The sequence below is a fragment of the Motacilla alba genome, chromosome 3 (assembly GCF_015832195.1).
Source record: "Motacilla alba alba isolate MOTALB_02 chromosome 3, Motacilla_alba_V1.0_pri, whole genome shotgun sequence".
NCBI classification, from domain to species: domain Eukaryota; kingdom Metazoa; phylum Chordata; class Aves; order Passeriformes; family Motacillidae; genus Motacilla; species Motacilla alba.
Window position 1 is genome coordinate 92,841,747 of NC_052018.1, and position 22,074 is coordinate 92,863,820.

At 37.5% G+C, this 22,074-nt stretch overlaps 1 protein-coding gene across 1 annotated transcript in view; it reads left to right on the top strand.

The window, feature by feature from the left end:
- The window catches only part of KCNK2 (potassium two pore domain channel subfamily K member 2), a 141,217-nt gene that overhangs the window by 105,934 nt on the left and 13,209 nt on the right, over positions 1–22,074 (top strand). Inside the window, exons 6-8 of the mRNA XM_038132321.1 lie at positions 7,043–7,203; positions 9,614–9,800; positions 18,075–18,214. Of these exons, the coding sequence (XP_037988249.1) occupies positions 7,043–7,203; positions 9,614–9,800; positions 18,075–18,214 (488 nt within the window). The remainder of the gene's footprint in view (positions 1–7,042; positions 7,204–9,613; positions 9,801–18,074; positions 18,215–22,074) is intronic.

Sequence of the window (22,074 nt, forward strand, 5' to 3'; positions counted from 1 at the left end):
GAATATTTATAGCCTGTTCTTTTACAAGAAGTTTTATTGATTTGATTAGTGCTCCCACAGAACACAGATAAAAAGAAACCACTGAAAGGAGATCAACCTCTATATTGTCAGTTCTTGAATATTGCATACTTTATTAATGTCAGTCTAGGCTTTCCTGTTATTATTCCTAGTTATAAGAGAAGTATTGGTAATGTCTTTTTTTCAGACAGATTAAAAATCAGTATTTTTAATGTATTTTGGTTTTGAGACAGAACATCATAACCCTCTAAATAATCTATTTGCAGTTTTGTGACACAGAATTATGGGCTAGTGCTAAAAGTCAGAATCTTGTAGTTTGGGATCCAGAGAATACCCAACACTCAATAAACAGCAGTAATTTGTGACAACATGGTTCCCAAATCACTGACTAAAACTGTGAGAATTGGCTTCTAGAAGCTGGAGTGGGTGAGTGAAGTGGTTGAGTCACCAACCCTGGAGGCATATAAATGATGTGTAGAAGTGGCACCTAGGGACATGATTTAATGGTGAGCTTGGTGGTGTTAGGTTAATGGTTGGACTCAGTCTTTAAAGGTCTTTCCCAGCCTAAACAATTCTATGAAGAAATTATGCCAAACTTCTGTAAAGCAAAGATTTTTAGTTTCTTTGCAGACCATGATCTAAAATAGAACTTCATCTCTGTTATTGCACAGGGCTCTTCCTTCAGGAGGATTCATGCAGGAATTTCTTAAATTTACAAGTTAAATTATCTTCTGTACATGCAATTGATGAATTAATTTGAAGGAGGAGCACTATCTGCATACTCATGATGGAATTCCACAGGCAGCAGCTTGTGAGTGAGGGCTGTTAACACGTAGTATGTGCATGGGTGAAAGAATTCATGTGTATATATAGGACAGAAATGTACTTTCAAAGCAAAAGTATTTGTATTCAATTCATTTGGGGTTTAGATTTTAAAGTAATCCTTGTACTTGTTCAATTCAACCTTCAGATTCTCTTGCTCTGTGTTCAGGAATGTATGTGCATGCACATGTGTTGACCCTGACAGGAGGGGAGTGCAGAGTTTTAGATATTGGCAACACCTATCTCTGTGTATCTCTAGCTTGAGAAAGCCTGAGGGTCTTTGAGGGCTTCAGATGATAAACTTTCACTAATTAAAGGTCAGTGTAATGCATAGTGTTCAGCCACTGATTTGGTGTGAGTTATGAACCTAAATGATATAGAGAATTTTGGACTTTCCTTCCTTCTGTGCTTCTCCTTCCTACCTGTAAAAAAGGGAATAGGAATTTTCTACCTACTTTGCGATGTTGGGAGGGAAGTCACATGGAGAAATGGAAAAGCCCTTATACTATCCAAAGCCATAAAACCTCATGGAAAATATGTTTATAAATATGCAAATATATAGCACAGGCATACACAAGCATGTCAAACTGGAAGTGTAGGAAGGAGTCAAGAGAAAGAAAGGAAAAGGGATCAGTGTAAAAATGGGCATCGTTTTTCACACAATGAGCACAAACATGGAAGTTTTGCTATTTCTGCAGTGTATGCAAGGATTTCCCCATAGTCAGTATTGGTACAAAGATTGCCTTTTTGTTTAATGATTATGTCTAGACCATTATTTATGCTGAAAGGAATATCTTATTCATCTGTGACTAAGTGCATACCTCTGCTTTGGCACTGTTGGGCAGGGATGTATTTAATGCTAATCTCCTGAGCCCAAGTGCTGATCCAAAGGGAAAAAGCATTTTATTTTCTAGAAATTCAGTGAGGTACCTTTTATAAAAATTTTACCAGATAGCTCCTCAGGGCCTGGAAAAAGCATCTTTTGATCTCTTAAAATCAATTTGACGTTCAGTATCAAAACCCGCATGTGCCCTTTGAGAAGGGCAATCACTGTAATTGAGCAGGGTGGTCAGGGTGGACGCGAATCCACGGCAAAACCGCTGACAGCGGCACACAGTTTGGTGGCTGAGGCCAAGGCCAAGGCAGCTGCTTCCTGTGGCTCCAGCCTCCTGAGGGACAGCAGCCAGGAGCTCTGCCTTTTCTCAGACTCTATGAAATCTCAGTATCAACTTTCTGTAATCCATTTTTGTGTAATTAAGAGTGTGCCTGTTCACCAAATCATTTATCCTCAATATTGAGCTCTTCCATCAATGGACTGCGTATCCAAACCTCCTGCTGAGAGTAGTTTCTCATACCTTAAAATATACAGCCTTAACTTGGGATAATTTAAACTTTATTTATTTTTGATATCTCATGAAAGATGCCTGCCTTGTTTAATCTGAGGTTTGTCATAAACATGGATAAAACATTTGCTTGTACTTGAATTTACATTTCCTTGTATAGAAAGAAAATGTTTCAGAACTTTCAATCCCACCTGAGGTACTTGAAATAAATGAATCATAGGTGGTAGCACTCTCTTCCAGTCAATTTAGCAAGTAAAATCTAGTCTTAGAATTCTCAAAAGCACCTATAATCTCTCACATGAGAAATACTTAATTGCAGCTAGATAGTTTCAGTAGATGCCCTGCTTTGTCTAGGAGTTTTATGTAAAAAGCATGCTCATTTGGAGTCTCTATATTTCTAACTCCACTTTGAAAATGTGTATCCACAAGAGTTTTCTGAAGATATTGGTTAACTAGAAAGCAAAGGAATTCCTCTCTCTAGTTAAAACAGAAAAACAATTTAAATTAGTTTTCAGTCTTCCTTTTTTGAAGGTTTGAGTACAAGGATGCTTGCCATCTAAACAACAGTGTCATATCAATTGTATGAGAATTTATAGCATTTTGAGCTTTTTCATATTTGCAATATAATTTATTGTTTGTCATGGGGGAAGACTCGATTAGAATTTAAAACTTCAAACATTGTTTTGCTCAAAAGCAGTAATATATAGTTCTTCAAGTTACTTATATCTGCTTAACAGCAAATCTACTTCTCATGGGAAAGTTACAGATGCTTTCATTCTCCCAGAAATATGTCAAAAAAGACTATATGAAAGTAAAGAATCCTATAAAATGTTTCTTTGTTTGGGTTTTTTGGTTTTGTTTTGTTGGGTTTTTTTTGTGGGTGTTTTTTTGGTTTTGTTTTGGTTTTTTTTTTTGTTGTTGTTGTTGTTTTAAATACTTTTCATTTTGCATACCCCTGCTTCCACCTCTATAGCTGACCAAAGATTTCCTTTGAACCTGATTTGAATCGCAGAGACTCCTAGGAGTTTGGAGCTGAAACCCTGGAATATGTTACTTTTTTGAGTGCAGCTATTAGTTACAATCTACTTACAATGGGCTTTTATTCTTAATTCACACAGAATCAAAGAATCAGAATTCACTCAAGGGTTACTGGAAGCTCCTTGTGAAATGAATTTCTTGTCCACAGTTGCTTTTCAGAGGCAAGTCCTTTGTTCATTAAAAGCACACTAAGAGTTTAGCAGAACATGAAAGGGATTTGGTGAAATTAGGAGGCAAATCATCCTCCTGGTTATGAAAGTGAAGTGGGGAGGATGCATTGGGGAAGGACAGTCTGAAAAGGATGCTGACAATATTTTGAATTAAACAGATCCCATTTAGCAAGTTAAATTTTGTACTCTGTACTGCTCATGGTAGACAGCATTGATTAAAAGCTTTGAGGGAAGCTTTCCAATGGATTTAGAAATTTAATTCAAGCAAGTTGTTAATTTCCACAATGAAACCCAAGTATATTGGGTTGAAGTGGAGAATGGACCAGTCCTAGGAATTTCCCCCTCAGAAACAGCGGAAGGGATGAGCTTCACAGGACTGAAAATGTGAAGAACAAGCAAGGCACTTGAGGCTGCCCGGGCAGTTGCAGTGGGCACATCCTGTTCCCATCCCATCCAAGCAAGGAGCTCTGAGGCAGGGAAGAGCCAGTAGACTGTGTTGTCATGTGGCTGATTCCCCAAGGTTTGTCCATGAGCAAGGCAGTCCTAGCCAGACACTATGCTGCCTCTTGAGTGGAAAGGGGAACTCTGAAGTGAAAATATGCCAGAGAGCTACTGCATTGCAACTGGGGCCAGACGTTCCTGCCTTCCACATGCAGGAGCTCTGTGGTACACAGGGATATGCAGCAGAATTCCTATGACCATGTTCTCTTCTCCCAGCACAGTGCCCAAAATTAAGGTTTCCTTGGTTTTTACCTAGCAACAGAATTCTTCTTTTTTGTCTTTATTATAATTATTTAAAGAAAGAAATAATACTTTTCTGACACAAACCTCTTGGGAATTACATCAACTATATGAAATATAAATACGTTTTCTCTCCTGGTGTATAAATAATGGATTAGGTTTTCACTGGAGAAGCTGAGAGTAGGATTTAAGGACAACTTGTGTAACTCTCAAAGTAGGCTGTGCTGTACAGCAGCAGACTGTTATAAAACATGACACAGTAGGAAATGTGATTAATGTGTGATGGAAACCCCTTGGCAGATTGGGTCACTAAAGTACGTGCCCTCCCCATGCTTTGTGTTATGCTCAGTGAGCATCTGGACAGAAATAAACTGCTACCTGGTGGAGTGCTTTTTTATCCAGTAATGTGTGATTTAATCATACAACTATCACACAATACCTTTTCTGTGTTTATGGAAGGAAAGCATTTGACAGTGTTTAGGATGAAAAACAAGAATTTGAGTGTAAAAATGAACTGCCATCCTTCCTTCAAGGAAGGCATTAGTCTTATTTAGGGAGAACACCCAGAGCTGAATGTGAACTTGGTGTCCTCATACCAATTAGCAGCAGATGAGAAGCATGCTGCAGAGCAACAGCCTCTGTAAGAGCTCTGGGGTGCTCACAGAGTGCCTGCTTGTTTTATGGGGCCAGCCAAGCAAAACTGCCTGCTTGGCATGTGCTCCACTGGGCTGGTGTTTTGTCACCATTGCAAGACATTGCTTTTGTAGAGAAGTAAATAAAACGTGACTGCCAAATCCCCTAGCATGAGTTTTCTAAATCTGGTGTATCCAGACCCCTGATTCTGAATTGCATTAAGACCTCCCAGGAATTATAACCTGGAACAATTCAAGCTTCTGTTGATGCATAAACAGGCATGTTTATGAAAACAGAGTAGCTTGGATCTGTTTGTCCCTTTTTGTTTGGTGATGAGCTAATTTTATTTTAAAACTTTACTCCTCGGTGCATGAAGGGACAGAGTGAACTCAGTGGAGCTGAAATTTCCTGAATTATAATTTTAACTCCGACTCTGGTTTAAGGAAGCATATTGAGTTGGTCTAAAGTAGCTGTGACTTTTTCCCAGTTTTCTGAGTCAGGCTTTCTTTCATATATTAGTGCAGGGAACATTTACAAGAATGTAGGACTCTGCAACCTGTAATTGGTTAATTGGTATTTCCTGTGATTTTGTTTTTTGTTTGTTTTTTTTTTTTTTTTTGGTTTTTTTTTTTTTAATTTTTTTTTTGTTCAACAAGGTTTATGAGTCAAGATTTAGGGAAAATTTAAATATCAACTTTCATTTCTCTGACTTCAGGAAGAATTATCTAGGAGTAAAATATATTCCCAGTGTGATTTATTTTTATTGTACTGAATCATAAAATGGCCTGGGTTGGAAGGGATCTTAAACATCATCCAGTTCTTACTTCCCTGCCATGGGCAGGGACACCTTACACTAGACCAGAGCTCAGGGCTCCATCCAACCTGGCCTTGAACACTTCCAGGGATGGGGCATCAACATCTTCTCTGAACAATCCATTCCAAGTTAAGTGAGGGACAGTTTTGTCTTGTGTGTTCTGAAAGGAAAAAGTAGTTTTAGCAAAAGAGCTTTGGTGTAGCTTACCTAAAGGAGAGCAGAACCAGAAATTAAGATAATAGGTTTCATAAAGAAAATCTACATTTTAAACCATCATGCTCAGAATCTTTAAATACAAATGCTGATAAATAGCTAAGACACTCATTAAATGTGCTCTATATTGTAGGAATTTTGTCAGGTTGTGAAAAAAAATGTTAAGCTACTTTAAAAATAAAATTTGTCAGATTGTTTCCAGAAAAATGGATTTTCTTTGGGAGATTGTGTGCATATGATGTTTTTCTTGTGAAAAATTTAAGGTACTTGGACGAATTTCTCAACTTCATGCCGAACCACTTTGCTTTTTATTTGCAAGTTATTATTAACAAGAAGGTAATGTTAAAAGAAGCTTTGGACTTATTTCTAAGCCTTTTTATGACAAATTTTCCCTTTAGCCTCCTTTGAAGGGCATGTTGTTCTGCTAAAAAGTGAAATAATGTCAGAAATTCTGGGGTTGTTACTGCTACTGGTCCCTCAAAAAATGACTGATCCTTTGGAGGAGAAAAATGTTTGAATTAAAACAGGACTTAAGCTCAGGAAACTTTTTTGTAGGGTTCTGCCTGTGTGACCTTGTCCAAATCGTTAAATACTGATCCTGGGAGATGTACTGAGGGCATTCTACAGGTGCTGGACCCTGTGCTCTTTGTATTTCACTTTCTCTGTTTTGAGTGGACCAGCAGCAATCGAGTCGTCAGAGGAATTTGGGGTGCTCTTTTACACAGGGTTGTGGAGACAAAATGATTTCCACTTTGAAATGGACAGAGCCGTGAGCTGTATTGTTAAGCTTTGTTCGAAGGAACCAAAGCCTTTATTAATGAGGAATTTAGGCAGTCCCATTTATGGTGGAAATCCCTGTTTTGCTCATCCAAGTGGTTTGGGCTTTTTTGAAGCCACTTCACTTTGAAACTTGGCCCATGTGAAGGAAAATTGTGTCGTTTACAGGTGCTGTGTTGTGTCTACACCTGTGTAATTTACAGGTGCTGCAGCCTGTTAAACGCCCAGTGACAGACACTGGCAGTCTAAAGCACAGATAATCAATTGCTATTAACAACATGAAGTAGATGATAAGAGAGTAGCTCAGAGAAGATTGTATGACCTACATTTTCATTTAACTTCTCACAATGTTTGCTGTGTCTTATGGTTAACCTGGTCACCCTGTTTTTAACTGTTCTATTCCTGCAGTTCTTTTTAAACTTATAATGTATTCTGTGTAACCTATTAAACATCTCAAGTTGTTTGTAATTTAGGCTTTGGAAACATCTCCCCACGCACACAAGGTGGAAAGATATTCTGTATCATCTATGCCTTATTGGGAATTCCTCTGTTTGGTTTTCTGTTGGCTGGTGTTGGAGATCAACTAGGGACAATCTTTGGAAAAGGAATTGCCAAAGTAGAAGATACCTTTGTTGTGAGTATGCTGACTGCCACATTTTGTTCTTCTGCTTCTTGTTCTGAATCTCACAAGTGAAATGAAAAGCCTGAAAAACAGGGTATAGCTCTTTGTTGCAATCAGATGTACAGGAAAAGGTAAGAAGGACTTGGCACAGTCTGAACTCGCTAATGAACACTTCTGACAATCGGGTGAAGACATATTCCATACTATTGTTATGGTTGGGAAGAGGAATAAAACCCAAAGAATTTAGGTTTTGCTCTGTCCTTGTTACTTGTAAACTTGCTGTGATGCTTACCCTTAAAGGTATTTTGTCTAGATTGTGATAAGAAATGTATTCACTGAGATTTTTGAAGCAATGAATGCTTAGTAACCAACTTTTTAGCTGTTTGCATCAGCACTGAAAGTGTTAGGCCTGGTTTTCCACACTAAGCCCTACCCTTGCATGCAGGACACCTTTTCTTTATGGAAAAGGTCTGACATGGCTTTGTTTTTGATGCAAAGAAAACTGGGCCTGTGCTAAGTAGTCTTATGTAATAGGCAAACACAAGCTTGAAAGCTTTTTAAGAAAAGGCATGCATTTTTGGCTTTGAAACATCAGTTCATGTCCAGACAAGGTACCGGTGAATAACATAGATTTCCATTGGGATTTGTCTGAAAAAACGAAGAACATTCCATAAGAACATTTTATAATTTCTGGGTTTTCACGGCTGATTTTTTTTTCTTAAAGGTACAGAAGTTCTGAGATCAATTTGTGCCTCTCTTTTGCTTGCAGAGATAATAATTTTCCTTTTTTTTTATTTTGGGTGTATCCCTACAAGAAGAATGCCCCCAGATAAAAAGCAGTATCATCCCCCTTTTGACAATATCTGAGTGAAAACATTGATCTAGATGTTGCAGTCTGGAACACTCTCTAATTCTGTTTATTAGCTTGCTTAAAGAACTGGGAGATGCTGATGGGTCAGAGCAGGTGTAATAGCTTGTGTTACGTTGCCATAACACAAGCTATTACTCTGATTTGGGTTACAAAAGCTCAACCTTGGTCATGGTGACTGTAAACACAGTTCCCACTGAAACTTAAAAACAAGAAAACATTCATTGTGAACAACATGATTTCATTTTCAGTCGATTTCTGTGGAACTTTCTTGTATAATCCCTTCTTTTAGGTTGAACTGACATGCATTGGATGGATGAAAAATGTCAAATTGGCTGGGCAGGAAAAATGGAATTTTGTAGGGGTCTGTTCTAGCTGTAGTGCAGTTTAGAAAAATGTTAATAGCATACATAACAGCTAAATGACGTGGTTCATTAAATCTGCAGATGGTCTCAAGCTGGGGAGACTTTGGAGGATCAAAATGATCTTAAAATTTTTGAAAAGTGGTCTGACTAGATAGGATTAAATTTAAGCTGGACAAATTCAAAGTTATATATGAAGGAATAATAAAATATGCAGGTGCATGTCAGGAAACAGCTGTCTAGGTGCAATTTTATGGAAAATGTTCTGTGGACTCTAGAAGTTAACATGCTATCATGGGTCAATGTCATACTGCCATGGAAAATAGGCAAAGCCATAAGAAAGGCTCATTCCATCCCATTTTGTGCTATTTTTTCATATCTACTTTTGAGTACAACACTTAATGAAACATCGGCTAATATGCTGGTGCCAAGAGATTGCAAGAAAAGTAGGAAGGGGAAGAAAAGGATATAAATAAATTTGGTTTAAAGAACATGTAACTGAAAGAGAACACCTGTGAAAGTTTGCTGGAAAGAGAAAATTAACAATTTCTGTGTTTGTCTTGGATAAGACCATAAACAGTACACTTAAATAGAAGGAGTTGAGATTAGGTTAAACATTAGGAAAATTATCAGATTACAAGAGTATGATTACAGGTTGCCTGGCCAGTAATGTATTTGCAGTGGCTTAGGCAGCTTTATTTTGTCCTTGGACAGGTTTGGCTATCTTACATCCCTTCCAGCTCTGCTTTGTAGGAAGGGTTTAGCTGATTATTTGATTGCAGAGAACTGTATGATTAAAATTCACCTTATTTAGTTGATTATTTGTGGATGTACAAAATGAGAGAAATTGCAGATGCATGCACTACTTGTAACTCATTCGAATATCTAGACAGCCCTCAAAACTTTTACATCATCAGCTATTGGTATTGCTGAATGCTACACATCCTGTTCACCCGTGAAGAGTCCAGCCCTGCTCTGCATTTACTGCTGGCAAATGTTTCCTCGGGTAGTCATGCTTGCTTTGAAACCCGTTTCAGAATAAAATCCTGCTTGAGTTTTCCTGTTTGTTTGAGAATTATAATGTGGTGTCCTCTAGAGCTATGTAGTGCACACTGGTGGGTGGTGGGTGCTGATGTGCACGAGTGCAGTTTTATTATCAATGGGTTTCCTCTCTTTCCCCTTTCCTTTCCAGAAATGGAATGTGAGTCAGACAAAGATTCGCATAATTTCAACAATAATATTCATACTGTTTGGCTGCGTGCTGTTTGTTGCCCTTCCTGCAGTTATATTCAAGCACATAGAAGGCTGGAACACATTAGATGCAATTTACTTTGTGGTTATCACTTTAACTACCATTGGATTTGGTGACTATGTTGCAGGTAAGATTTTTTTAATAACTCTTTGTCTTATAATGTTTTGCACAGTGATATTTATTCTGCATTTTTTTCTTAGTTTTTGGACAGATGTATCTCTCTTGTGGTACCCTCTGCCAGTTTTATCCTTCATCTTTCATGTGATGGGTCCTGTCCTCATTTTGGTTGATGTGACAGCGTAGAGACAGGAGGTGGGACAGTGAAATTCATGGTGCATTTCTCTGCCTACTGTTTTTTTTCTCTTTCTGTATTATTAAAAATTAAGTAGTGTGTCATTTAGGTAAGGGTTTTGTTTTATTTTTCTTACAGGTTAAAAAGTGCAAGCACTCACAGAGCACTTTAATCTGAATACATTTTTCAGCTGGATTTCTTTGAAATGCCTCACCCTGTGAAGTGATATAATCTTTGTGTGCATCTGTTACTGTCAAAATATTCCAGAGCTCTCTATCTCCTTTAATTGAAATGTCTGTATTCTGTAGGATCTGCTGCATCCTACTCTGTGACTCTTTGTCAGTACACATTTGCCCATGTGTTTTTTGTAATGTCAGGAGAAGTTTTAGCATAACCCATAGGTGACGTGCCCAATTCCTATGGTTCCATTAAGCTGAATTATTTGTAAATAACTTTGATATACTGAGCTAAAAAAAGTCTGGGCCAGTTCTCTGTGTCAACTTTTCTCTTGAAAATATGTCAGAGGTGTTAGCTCACCTCTTAGATTTGTGTAAGGATATGCTGTTTGTGCTGAGAAAGCACATTGATCCAAGTCAGTGATGTGTAGAGGTGAGGATGAGGAACTCAGAGCTTTGTGCTCCAAACCTGAAACTTGCTTTTCTTGGCCTTCTGCTGATAGAGAACCATAATTTCTCTCATGAAATGCCTCTCTCCCACCTCTGAACTCAGTGCAAGGCAGAGGTGGCTCAACAGGACTTTTGTGCTGGTCTGCTCTCAGTGAGAGACTCTGCTGGAGGGAATTGTTTTTAGTAGACACTCACAGGCTCTGGGCTCCTCCTGTGTCTTGTCTGTGGCCATGGCTGCTGTGTGAGTCCAAGTGTGCCAAGCTGAGGTTCTCAGGTTGGGTAACTCCTCTTATACATGTGCCTGAAATTTTGCCTTGATGGCAGTAAAGGGTCTTGTCACTGGCAGAGGTTTTTCAGGTTGGTGAGGTCCAACAAGGACATCTAAAGTGTCAGAACATCTTGACATATTTGTAAATTATGTGGGTAAAATGAGGGTAAATTTAGTCGTTGAAGATACTAAGCTACTCAGGCAGCCTTCATTTTTAGACTGCTTGCAAACTTGCCAAAGATTCCTGTAAATTACAGAACTGAGCTGTAAAATAGCAAATCAAATTTCTTTCAACTTTTACATAGTTATTTGTGATGTTTCCAAATGCCTTTGTAGGTGTCTTGACTTCTGCCTTTCCATTTTCTTTCCTGTATTCTTTTTCTTATTTTCATTTTATCTTCAGAATTTGTGATTCTGGTCAGATAACAACTGGCGTGAAATAAAAAAATTATGCTGTTTCTAAGTCAAGAATCTCGGTGTTTTAGACTTTCATTCCTGAAGGGTACGTGTATGACAGGGAACAAAAATGATAGTGTATAAAGGCCTGGTTATATTTACTGTAAAGCATTATGTGAAATGGCCCACTTGGCTCTAACTAGAACACTGAGTACGTTCATCATTACTCCCATTATAAATTTCCATAGACTTTTCTATTTGTAGACCATTTGATATCATCATTTTTTTCCTACATTGTCTGCTTTTTAATTCTACCAGGAAACACTTTCTCTTTCTACAGAATGTCCTTGAATTATGTTGTTCTATATCTGATGGCCTTTTATGGTTCTCTTGAAAGATGTTCTTTATTTAATTTCAAATCCTACTGCAAGTCCATTACTTCAAAGCATCAGAAATGTTGTCTAGTTTCTTTGAGCAACATACATAAGACTCGTATTTGAACTGCAATATGTTATTGACTTAAAGGGGCAATGGGATTTGTACTTGCAGAGACAATACTCAAGACAACAGGGTTAAATGGCTGTCTCTGTCACAACTGGGAGGTTAACTTTCCCATGGGACTATATTCTGACAGGGATGAAGTCGATAATATCTTTGGGTGAACTAAAACTCTGGTTTTGGCTGGTGACTGGAAGGATTTTTCAAAAATTTGTTTTCTTTGCAGTACATAATTGGCTAGTTAAATAAAAATTTTGCAAAATAGTTAAGGTATTAATTGGTTGAGCTTTGCATTGTGGAAGTTTTTGGTCACTGGTGTGTATATAAGTACAAAATTATTTGAAGGAAACTGACATTGCAATTCTCAGTAGAGCTGATAGAATTTGTCCTAAAAGCTAGGCTTCCTTATTAATTTTGAGGAAGTATGCAGAATTTTTTGCACCCCAACAAATTAGTACCTTTTCTCTATGATTTTTTGGTTTGCTTGTTTCTCTTTTAGGTAAGTCATAACTACAGAGTGGACACTAAGGGCCACTGATATTTTTGTGGTAAGCTTTGTCTGGAGAACTCTCCTTGAAGTTTAGGAAAACTGGTTGTCACAAACAAGGGAGAAACACCCTTGTTAAGACCTGTAATTCTGAATAAGGCTGTAAAAGAGGTGGTCATGATAGAATATTGTGGTTCTAGAGCATGCTGGTCTTGGTTCTGGTTTGCCATGGTGAGGCAAAAACCAGCAGACAGAATGATGCTTCAGTCTATTTGGTGCCTAGATGCAGCACATTTCAAAAAACTCCTCACACTGGCATTAATTTATTTGTTTTTCTGACTTTTTTTTCTCCTTAAACAAAACTTAGAGTGAAAATTACCTTCTTCCACTTAGCATCATAGTCAGACTTAAAGCAAAATGGTGGACTGTGATGGTCCGATTTGCAATTATGTCGGAGTGTACTTCTTGCAATAAAAGTCAAATTGATAATTCCTTTATCACTCTGGAGGCCCACATGATAATCCATATATGTGTGTCAGTTTTGGCCCATAAAGTTCCCTCAAAACCCTCAAATTCCTATATATTTGAAAGTGTTCAAATCTTTTTTTCTGGGAACTGCCATCTCAGAGAAAAAAACCATAATTTTACAAGCCCCACATAATCCCATGGTTGTTTTAACATTTGCGTTGTTGTGTGGGGAAAAATTTCTGAAATACCCATCATTTTTCACTAACATGAAACTTTCTGCTTTCTGGTGCCACTGCAAGTAAGAGCTGTAAAAAAGCCCTGAAGAACTTTCAGGAGGTAAAGAACAGAGTGTTATTCAACAGCTGTACCACAAGGGAACCAATAGCTGAACATAGGATTCAGGAATGTAGTGATATCCTTGACTGTAGTACAGGCTGTCATATTAGAAGTTCTTTTAGTTCTCCAGGATTTTTTTTAGAACTTTCGTTTTTGTCCTGCAGACCATATACTCTACTCACAGAAACCAGAATGAAGAAACATTCCCTTTGTTAGTCAGAGTTTAAGGAGTTATTTGGAGTCTGTGGAAACTTCAGCTGGGGTTTCCATCAGCAAGAAAAGCCTTAAGGAAAACAGAATGATCACTCCTGGTGCATGCAAGGAAGGAAAAGATTAAAAGCCCTTGCAATACATGTTCAAGGAAATATATGAACAGTATTCAAAAAAAAATTGACTGCTTCTCCATCTTACGAAATTACTTGATTTTTCAAATTTTTGGAATGGTTTTATTTTTTTTTTGGAGGGAGAGAATTTTTTTTTTTTTTATTTGAAGAAAGTTTATTGTAGCTTTTTGCCAAAAAAAGAAAAGAACTGTACTACAGCTTGCACTGCCTTATGAATATCAGGACATAGTCAAACATCTCTTTTCTGGTTTTCAAGAGAAAACATTGACTTTAATATGACAGAAGAAAACTCAAACAAAACTATTAGTATCTTGTGAAAAAGAAATCTTCTCATGTTGAATGTGTCATGATTTCAGTACGATGAAATATATTTCTGAGTACTAAGGTTTGCACTGAGGCACATGAATGTATCTGTATAATTGGAAATATATTGTTCACATGTACAGATAAATTCTTTAACTTGCAGTGCAGTTTGGAAAGTATATTCAAATATTTCTAATGGCATTAATCTAACAGGCTTCAAATCTGAATTAGTCAACTTTTGGACATGTCACCTAAATTAAGTAAAAGGCAAAAATATAAATAACATATCAGTAGTCTGTCTCACAGTGGAGCATCGTGATGATATAAGATTGTCTCAACTGGTTTGGTGAAAGAGATCACAGAATTCTGAAAATTTACTTTAAAAGTGTATGCCAACTCATGTTACTTTTGTGGGAGGTTTTTTTTTTTTTTTTTTTGCTTGGTTTATTTTCCATGTTTAAACCCTGATTTTTAACTTACTACTTTTTCACTGTTTCATTCTGTAATCAGCTTGGCCTGAGACCCAGTTTGTAAAGAAATGAGATATTTTAGTCTCATTTAATGTCACCGAACTGGGGCACTTGACCCAGTGGTCATAGCAGCCCAGTCGATCTGCTGTCACTGTGTGATACCACTCACCAGCAGAGAGAAATCGCTGTCATGCTCAGCCAGGGCTGTGTCCAGCATCCTGGAGGAGAGCACTGTGCCCTCCTACAGACTCTGAGTCCTTTTTTAGCATTTGGAAGAGCTCTTTGCCCCCTCAGGACTGGGTGTTTGTAATATGGGCTCTCAGCTGCGACCTGTGCTTTAAGCTGAAGATGGAGCACTGACTTGCTTGACGTCTGTGCAGGACAGCATGTGAGAAGTATTTTAAATCTGTGCTTTCTTTTCTGAAGTAGCTCTCCATTTTCCACTGAGTGGCATCAAGTGGCTTCTCTGGCCTACTTACATTCCATCTCTGACAGTGCAATGCTATCACGGCCCCAGCCTTCTGTGATGCCACATGAGCTAGTCTTTCTTTTCCCCCTTCCCCCTTTTTTTGCAGTCCTCAGAGGTAATTCCTTTCAAGCTGCAGGGTTGAACCTCCATGTTTCTTTGGAGTGGGACAAATTGCACTTCTGGACTAAACATGTTTGTCAGGTTTATCACAACATGGATGGTGGACAGCTACTTGTTATTCTGCAATTAAATCTGGATTATAGATTTTTCTATATCCAGAGTAATTTTTACTGCTGATGAAAAATTAGAGACATTTTCCTTGTTTGCACTTGTTTGCAGTGCCAACTTTTGAATAACCCAGAAATTTTTTGCTGGTATGGAACTAAGATATTCAATGTTGACAGCACTTTCCATTCTCTCCTTCTAATTCTGAAGTAAAAATGCAAAGCCAACCAACTTTATAGAAATAATTACATGTTTCTATTTTGAGCCAGTTGCTGTAGAAAGAATGGGAAAACAGAGTAGCAACAATGAGGCAATTATTTACTTTCAAAGGGCTTATTTTACATAAATAAATAAGTAAAAAAGATATACTTATAACCCTGATCTCTTACCTGAGATCCAGAATCTGTCCTAAAGCATGCCTGAGATATTCACAATTGCCTTTCTTCAATGAAATGGAGTTCTTGACCTTAGTAAGGAATATGTTTGGGCCATAGAACAACTTATGTTTTCCAAAGTGTTGAAAATCCCAAACAAAATTTATTTGGCAGATGTGAGAACAATGGTAGCAATAATACAGCAGCCTGTGATGTCGATGGATGGGAAAACTGTTTTTTTCATAGTCTTCAAGCAACTTTAGATCAAATCTTTACCAGAAAACATCTTGGCAGTAAACTGTGACTGCTCTTGGTAACAGATTATGGTAGTGAGACTGCTAGATTTGTTCTTCATTGTGGTTTTAACCCATTTTGCGTAGAGGCTAAAGAAAGCTTGGAAAAGCTTTGTCCCTCAGCCTGCAAAACTAGGTTTGCCAAACAAGCAACAAACTTCATCTTCTGCCTTCTCAGCGTTTTGCTTCCTAGAGGGCTGCATGAACCAATTTGCTTTGCAAAAGAAACATGATAATGTATCATATTGATATGCTTTTTACAATGCTGCCCATAAAATCATTAGATTATCTCATATACTTCAGTACAAGTACATTTAGCTATGCATATTCATACCCAAATGCATTCATATCCATTTAAGTGAATTTGGTACTTAATGAATTCCTGTAGTTTAAATTCAGTACAGTTGAGTTGTGATCACATTTCTCTATGAAATCCGGTTTAATGACATTCCCAGGTAACTTCATTATGGCAGTTTCAGCATCACAAGAGGCAGTTATGTCAGGACAAACATCCTCAGGTATGTCTGTCTCTCTCCCTCAAGATTTGGTTGAATTGCAAAATCATCCAAGGAGTCCTTGAAATTCAGAAGCTCAACAGCTAATAAAGGTTCTAGCTTTGAAGCCTTATCTTAGAGTATTTCTTTGGATACCTGTTGTCCCTTCAGCTTCAGGAGAGCTGAGCTTCTTTGGGCTTGGCTAGATGGAGCCATCTCCTGGCCAGACAGCATAGAAAACTTGGTTGAACGTGAATATTTCCTAACTCTTGCCCCGGTGATTAACTTTGCTGTAAATAAAATAATTCTAATAATTCTAAACTGTGAAGGAAGTGCTTCCTGCAGACTGGCAGATTTAGGTTTCAGTTTATAAAAATAGTATGCCAAAAATTAAAAACCAACCATATGGATGCTTTCTATGATACTTTCTTGTGCATTGTATGAACAGCTGAAGAGGATAAACCACCAAGAGTAGCCCATTACTGTAGCAAAGACATAGTGGTAATCAACCATTTTTTGAATTACAATGAATTTTGGGTGAATCATCCCTAAAATACTGTTTTACTCGATTGACATGACATGGATGTTGTTAACAAATGATTTGGTGTTTTGTTTGTCTTGTGCTGTGACAAACTCAGCCCCTTTGGTGGCTGGATGTCTTCTGTTCTATACAGAGCCCTGTCTTCTACCTCTGCTTGGGACTACAAAGACATCAAAGGGTATCTACTTTCACGATGTGGATTCATCTCTTGGATAGTTGAGCAAACCATTGCAGTTCAATACTTTTTTATTTTTTTTATGAGAAGGTGTAATTGACATGAAAATAAAATTTCTGTCTGGGAGGGGTTCCATACAAAGCTAGCCATCAGTAAAATTCTTTGTTGTTTGCATGTAATCTCAGTCCTAATAAAGCTAAATAAAAACATTATTCTCTATGAGAGTCAATCTCACTACCATAACGAGGTGCTTGATATTTTGGGGGCAATTTTCCTTTGATTTGCTTCAATATAGGATGCAGATACGTAAAACAAAGTACTATGTACCTGTACAGGCTACTTTAATGTGCCTGAGAAGGTTTTACTGCAGAGTCTCTTCAATTATGGGCAGATACACACATCAAACTTCTTGCAGCAGTCCAAACTAGAAGTCTGGTTTTATTTGTTGCAACACAGCTGAATTACAAGTTTATGGCTTCTGTTTTATTGCATAGCAATGTGAGTAATTTGATGTTGTCAAGAGCTCTGGATGAACATAGCTTATTTTTGTGTGGAAATAAGACATCTGTTCCTTATAGCTGTGTTATACCTGAAAGCTCTATTACAGACACCTCTGAAATTTATACTTTTTTATACTTTAGCACTGAAAAGAAGTGACTGGTGCTTATGGCAGTGGGATTCAAAAAACTTGCCTTCAGCACACTTCTTTTATCCACCTTTTTTGGGGGGGGGTTGCGGGGAGGGGGGTGGTATGATCAGTTCAACTCAAGTCCCTGCACTCTGGTTTCCTTCTGCAGAATGGAGAATAATGTTTGCCTACCCACCAGGGACACTTGTTAATGCAGGTGCTATTCTTTCTTTACTGAGGCTAAAGGTTTTATATAAGTATTGAGATGTTTTAAAGTTCTTACAAAAACAGATTTCTCAGGATACCAACACACTGCATTCTTTGGAACAATACTTAAAACTCTGCATCAATACAGCATCATTTTTTGGAGCAGGGGGCAAGTCATTTCTTTCAAGCTGTCTTCAGTGACCTCTGTCTTAAATGATAATGTATCAGAAGTTGAATTGGTTTGTGTTCATTCAATATTTATTATGAATTTTTAAGATTCTTTGTCTAAAATTTGCAGATTTTAAGATTTTTAAGATTTTACTTTTAAGAGTGTACTGATGTATTTATTTTTATAATTTGTTCAAATTTTAAAAAATACTTTGCATGGGTAAAAATACAGAAGGTGTAGGAAACTTAAATTTTTTTTTCTGAGGAAAATTAATTAAAAAATATCTTTGCATCTATAGCTATTAAGTGTGAGTCAATTTTTACTGTATTGTTTTTCAGGGGGATCAGACATTGAATACCTAGATTTTTATAAACCAGTGGTGTGGTTCTGGATCCTTGTTGGGCTGGCTTACTTTGCAGCTGTCCTCAGCATGATTGGAGACTGGCTAAGGGTCATATCAAAAAAGACAAAGGAAGAGGTAAGAATATTTTGAAAAAGGAAGAAATATTCCTTTTAAAAAACTTTGAATAGAAGCCAGGTGAGCTTATAGCTGCTTTTGCTCTTAGGGTGCATGGGTCAAAGCTGTTTGTGTATGAACTGTAAGGTGCAGCTCAAACTGCAGGAAACTAGGTTGCAGTCAATTTAAACATAGTGTTTTATTTTCATATGTCTGCATAGAAAATGAGATTAAATGTATTATTAAATTAAGTGTATATGAATAGTTGCACTGGATTTATGGGGAAAAAAATCCTAAACTACTGTTCTAGGTAGTAGAATATAGGCCTTAATTTTTCAGGTAAAAATAATTCTGTTTTGTTTCTATAAGCGGTGCAGGTATGTAAAGAAAGTACTCACGTGGTTATATTTGAGATACCATGTAGTAAGAAAATAAATTTTTCATATCATGCAAAGTATTGAAATGAATTGTTTAACTATCCCTGGGAGTATTTTACCATAATATCTTCCACATAATTATTCAAATTTGTAGTCAAGTATATTGCTTTCAATTGAAATATGTTTTCACTTGTATTTATAATCCAAATGATATAAGGTTTTACGTTAAGTTTTGTCATTTAATAAAATGTCCTGGTTTTGAAAATGTTTGAGTGTAAATAAAATTTCCTTCAATTGTAGCGTGCATAGTTCAGATTTTACTGGAAGTCTGAGAAATTAATTTTGTTTGAAGTAACATATTATTTCCCTCTAATTTAGCTTGAGTCCTCTTGCATGCTTCAGTTGATTTATGCTACTCAAACATAAAAACTCTAATTTGTTTTTGATGGAATGAATATGTTGGCTACTGTGCAGTGGTCTGCTACTTACATTGTTTTGAATAGTTTTCCTAGCTGTAGGGCATGGCATCAATGCCTAGATGTATTCCTGGCAATCCTGGAGTTCCCAAAGCCTTTGCTCTGAAGGGTAGCTTACCCCTACTTGCTTTCACGGGCTGCAGTCCCTCAGGGTGTCTGCCACCTTCTGAGCAGGAGCAGGGTGCTGCTGGCAGCAGGCAGGAGGGTGGGAGCTGGGATCTTGGGCAGGATTAAGCTGACTTTGTAAGGAATGTGGGGTGAGAAGCCCTTTTCCATTGCCCTTGCTGTGCTCATGGTTAGAGACAGCACTGTGACAGGTCTGCTCTAAGTGCACTTTTAGCAGGCAATTCATAACCACTTAGCCCTGAGGCAGAGGACAATATTTATTTGAACAGTTTCAGTTCAAGAGTGCCATCTTTTGCCACATGGTGTAAATTTGAAAGGGTATTTATGACTTCCACAATGAGCTTTACTAGTGCCCTCCACAGATAGGGAGCAGCAGGTATCATCTGAGTGTTCTCATTTGCAGGTTCAACAGCTGACAGGATCTGTTTTCTGTTTGCTGCTTTTCTGTTTTCTAGAAAAGCACTGAGGCTGCCTTTAACAGCCAGCCTTACATGGCTTACTCTGGCAGCAGGGAAACTAGTGCATCACCTCAAATGCCAGTAACCTGCAGGGTTGTATTTGGTTATTTTGAAATTCAGAATTAGGTTGGTCTCGCCCATTTTCCCCTCTGCAATAGGAAGAAGTAGGAGAACACTGGCACAGGCTGCCTAGGGAAGAAGTCGCAGCACCAAGCCTGCCAGAGTTCACAAAGCATTTGGACAATGCTCTCAGACACACCTTGGAATTTTTGTGCAGGACCAAGAGTTGGATTTCAATTATCCTTGTGGGTCCCTTTGAACTCAGGATATTCCATGATTCTAAGAGTGGTGTTTCCTCTGGGCAGTCTCCTGGTGTCTAACTCTTCTCAGCTTGGGGCATTTCCTAAATTGTCTTTAGTTTCCCTGGGTTACTTGTGTCTGGATGTTTTGGAAAAAATATGATGTGACTGAGGAACTATGACTTCAGATTAGGCAAAAATATTCTCCAGGCTTGTTTTGCTCCATTTTCTCAGACACTGTTGACACATTTTAGTTCTTCACACTACCTCCTAGAATTAATCTGATCTTTAACCTCAGTTTTTTCATATTCTTTTCTGTTAATCAGACAGCATCTTATCCAGAGATCTTAGTACCTTGACTATATAGATGACTATATAACACATGGAGGTTTTAATCTTATAATGATGATAATATATTAAGAACATTTGAAATGTGTAGCTCTTTGTGAAGCTATTTAAATATAGACTAATTCTGCAAAGGATTTAAAGACACATAAATTGAAGAAACTTAAGAATACCTCAAACACATCAAAAGCATTCCTATTTTTATCAGGGAAAACTCTTTGCCAGGTTATGCAGTGCAGTGCTGAGCTTTCTTTTCTCAGTCACTGGGAATGTGTAACCTAGTCCATCTTTTCATTTTTTCTCACCTTTATAGCCTAAACAAGTATATTCATTTTGTCTACAGCAAGGAAAGCTTCATTCTTCAGATATATCAGAGTTCTCGTGGCTGAAGCAGGTATTGGGAATTCTGCTGTATATACAAGTCTCATGTGTGTTAGGTTAGATTAAAGACAGACATAACATAATTGGTGCCATTTGTCCAATTAATCATATCTCTGATGGTCAGAAATATCCCTCCCTACTTCTTAAGCCATTGCGCAGGCGTGTGAGAATTCATAGCAGGAATAAAATGCTTTAGCAGTTTAAAATTCAATAGTTTTAACAATGGCAGAGGCCAGTTTTAAGAACTGAATTATTATATACCTTGTGTGGTAGTTAGAAAATAGAAAAAAATACTCCATCTTCTATCCTGATGATCCTGAAAGTAATATAAATATATTGCATTTTGTTATAAGATTGGCTATAAGCATTTTACAAATACTCGCTTTTCTAAAGGTTTCATTTTATGATAAAAACTGCTTAGCCCATTCTTGCTATCTTCCTGGGAAAATCTGAGTGAAGATGCTGAAGGAGTTTAGTGGAAATGCAGTTATCAAGTCACTTCTGTGCCAGCAGAAGCCAGATGAGACTGAATTTCTTGTTTTTTTTCCAGTTAAACTTAAATTCACAGTGGGCTGTTCCAGCTTCTATGGATGCAGCTTATAGCAGAGGAACCTCTCTAGAGAGTTCCAATATCCATGTATGCAATGAAAAAACCTAGTTCAAATATGGAGTGTATTTTTTAACTGTCAGTCCTTGAGGAAATAGCCCCTTATACCTAAAAGTAGCCTATGAAGTGGGAAACAATGTTATATATTAAAACCTATTGAGATAGAGAGCCTATGAAAAAATCTACAGAACTGTGATCAGTGCACTCTAAAAGCTGAAGCAGTTTAATGTATTTCCTAGGAAATAGGATGCTGAAAACTTTCCTGAAAATTATGGGGATTGTTATGGGCATCAACAAATAAACAAGGTTTAGTATCAGACTTATACTCTGCTTTCCTAGAAAAGAGTCGTCTAACATGTTTTAGATACAGGAAGGAGCAGATCATTCAGTAGTGATCAATTGTGCTAGTTTCAGCAGTTTAAGTAGCAAAATCTAGAGAATGTTACCTGAGTCGAGAGTGAGACAGAGGGGTTGCAAGTGTTGTTCTTTAGTTCCCCCCAACAACCAAAACTAGACATCATCAGAGGTATTTCTCTTTTTGTAGGCAGATGTAATCTCTTTTTTGCCTTTTCCTGTAGTCTTAAGTAAAAAGTATCAATAAATATCAGCATATTTAGGGCATGAAGGGAAGTCCTCCTTATTCCAGGGAGGAACCATGCTGTTCATGGATATCACCTAAAATCCGTAGTTCTATTCCTGAATTTTAATGTAGTGGTGTTGTTATAGAAGCAGTTTACATAGGACTTTGGGGTAATAATGCATTTCACTGTTTCAACAAAATAAAACATCTATATTCTTTTCAGTATACTAGC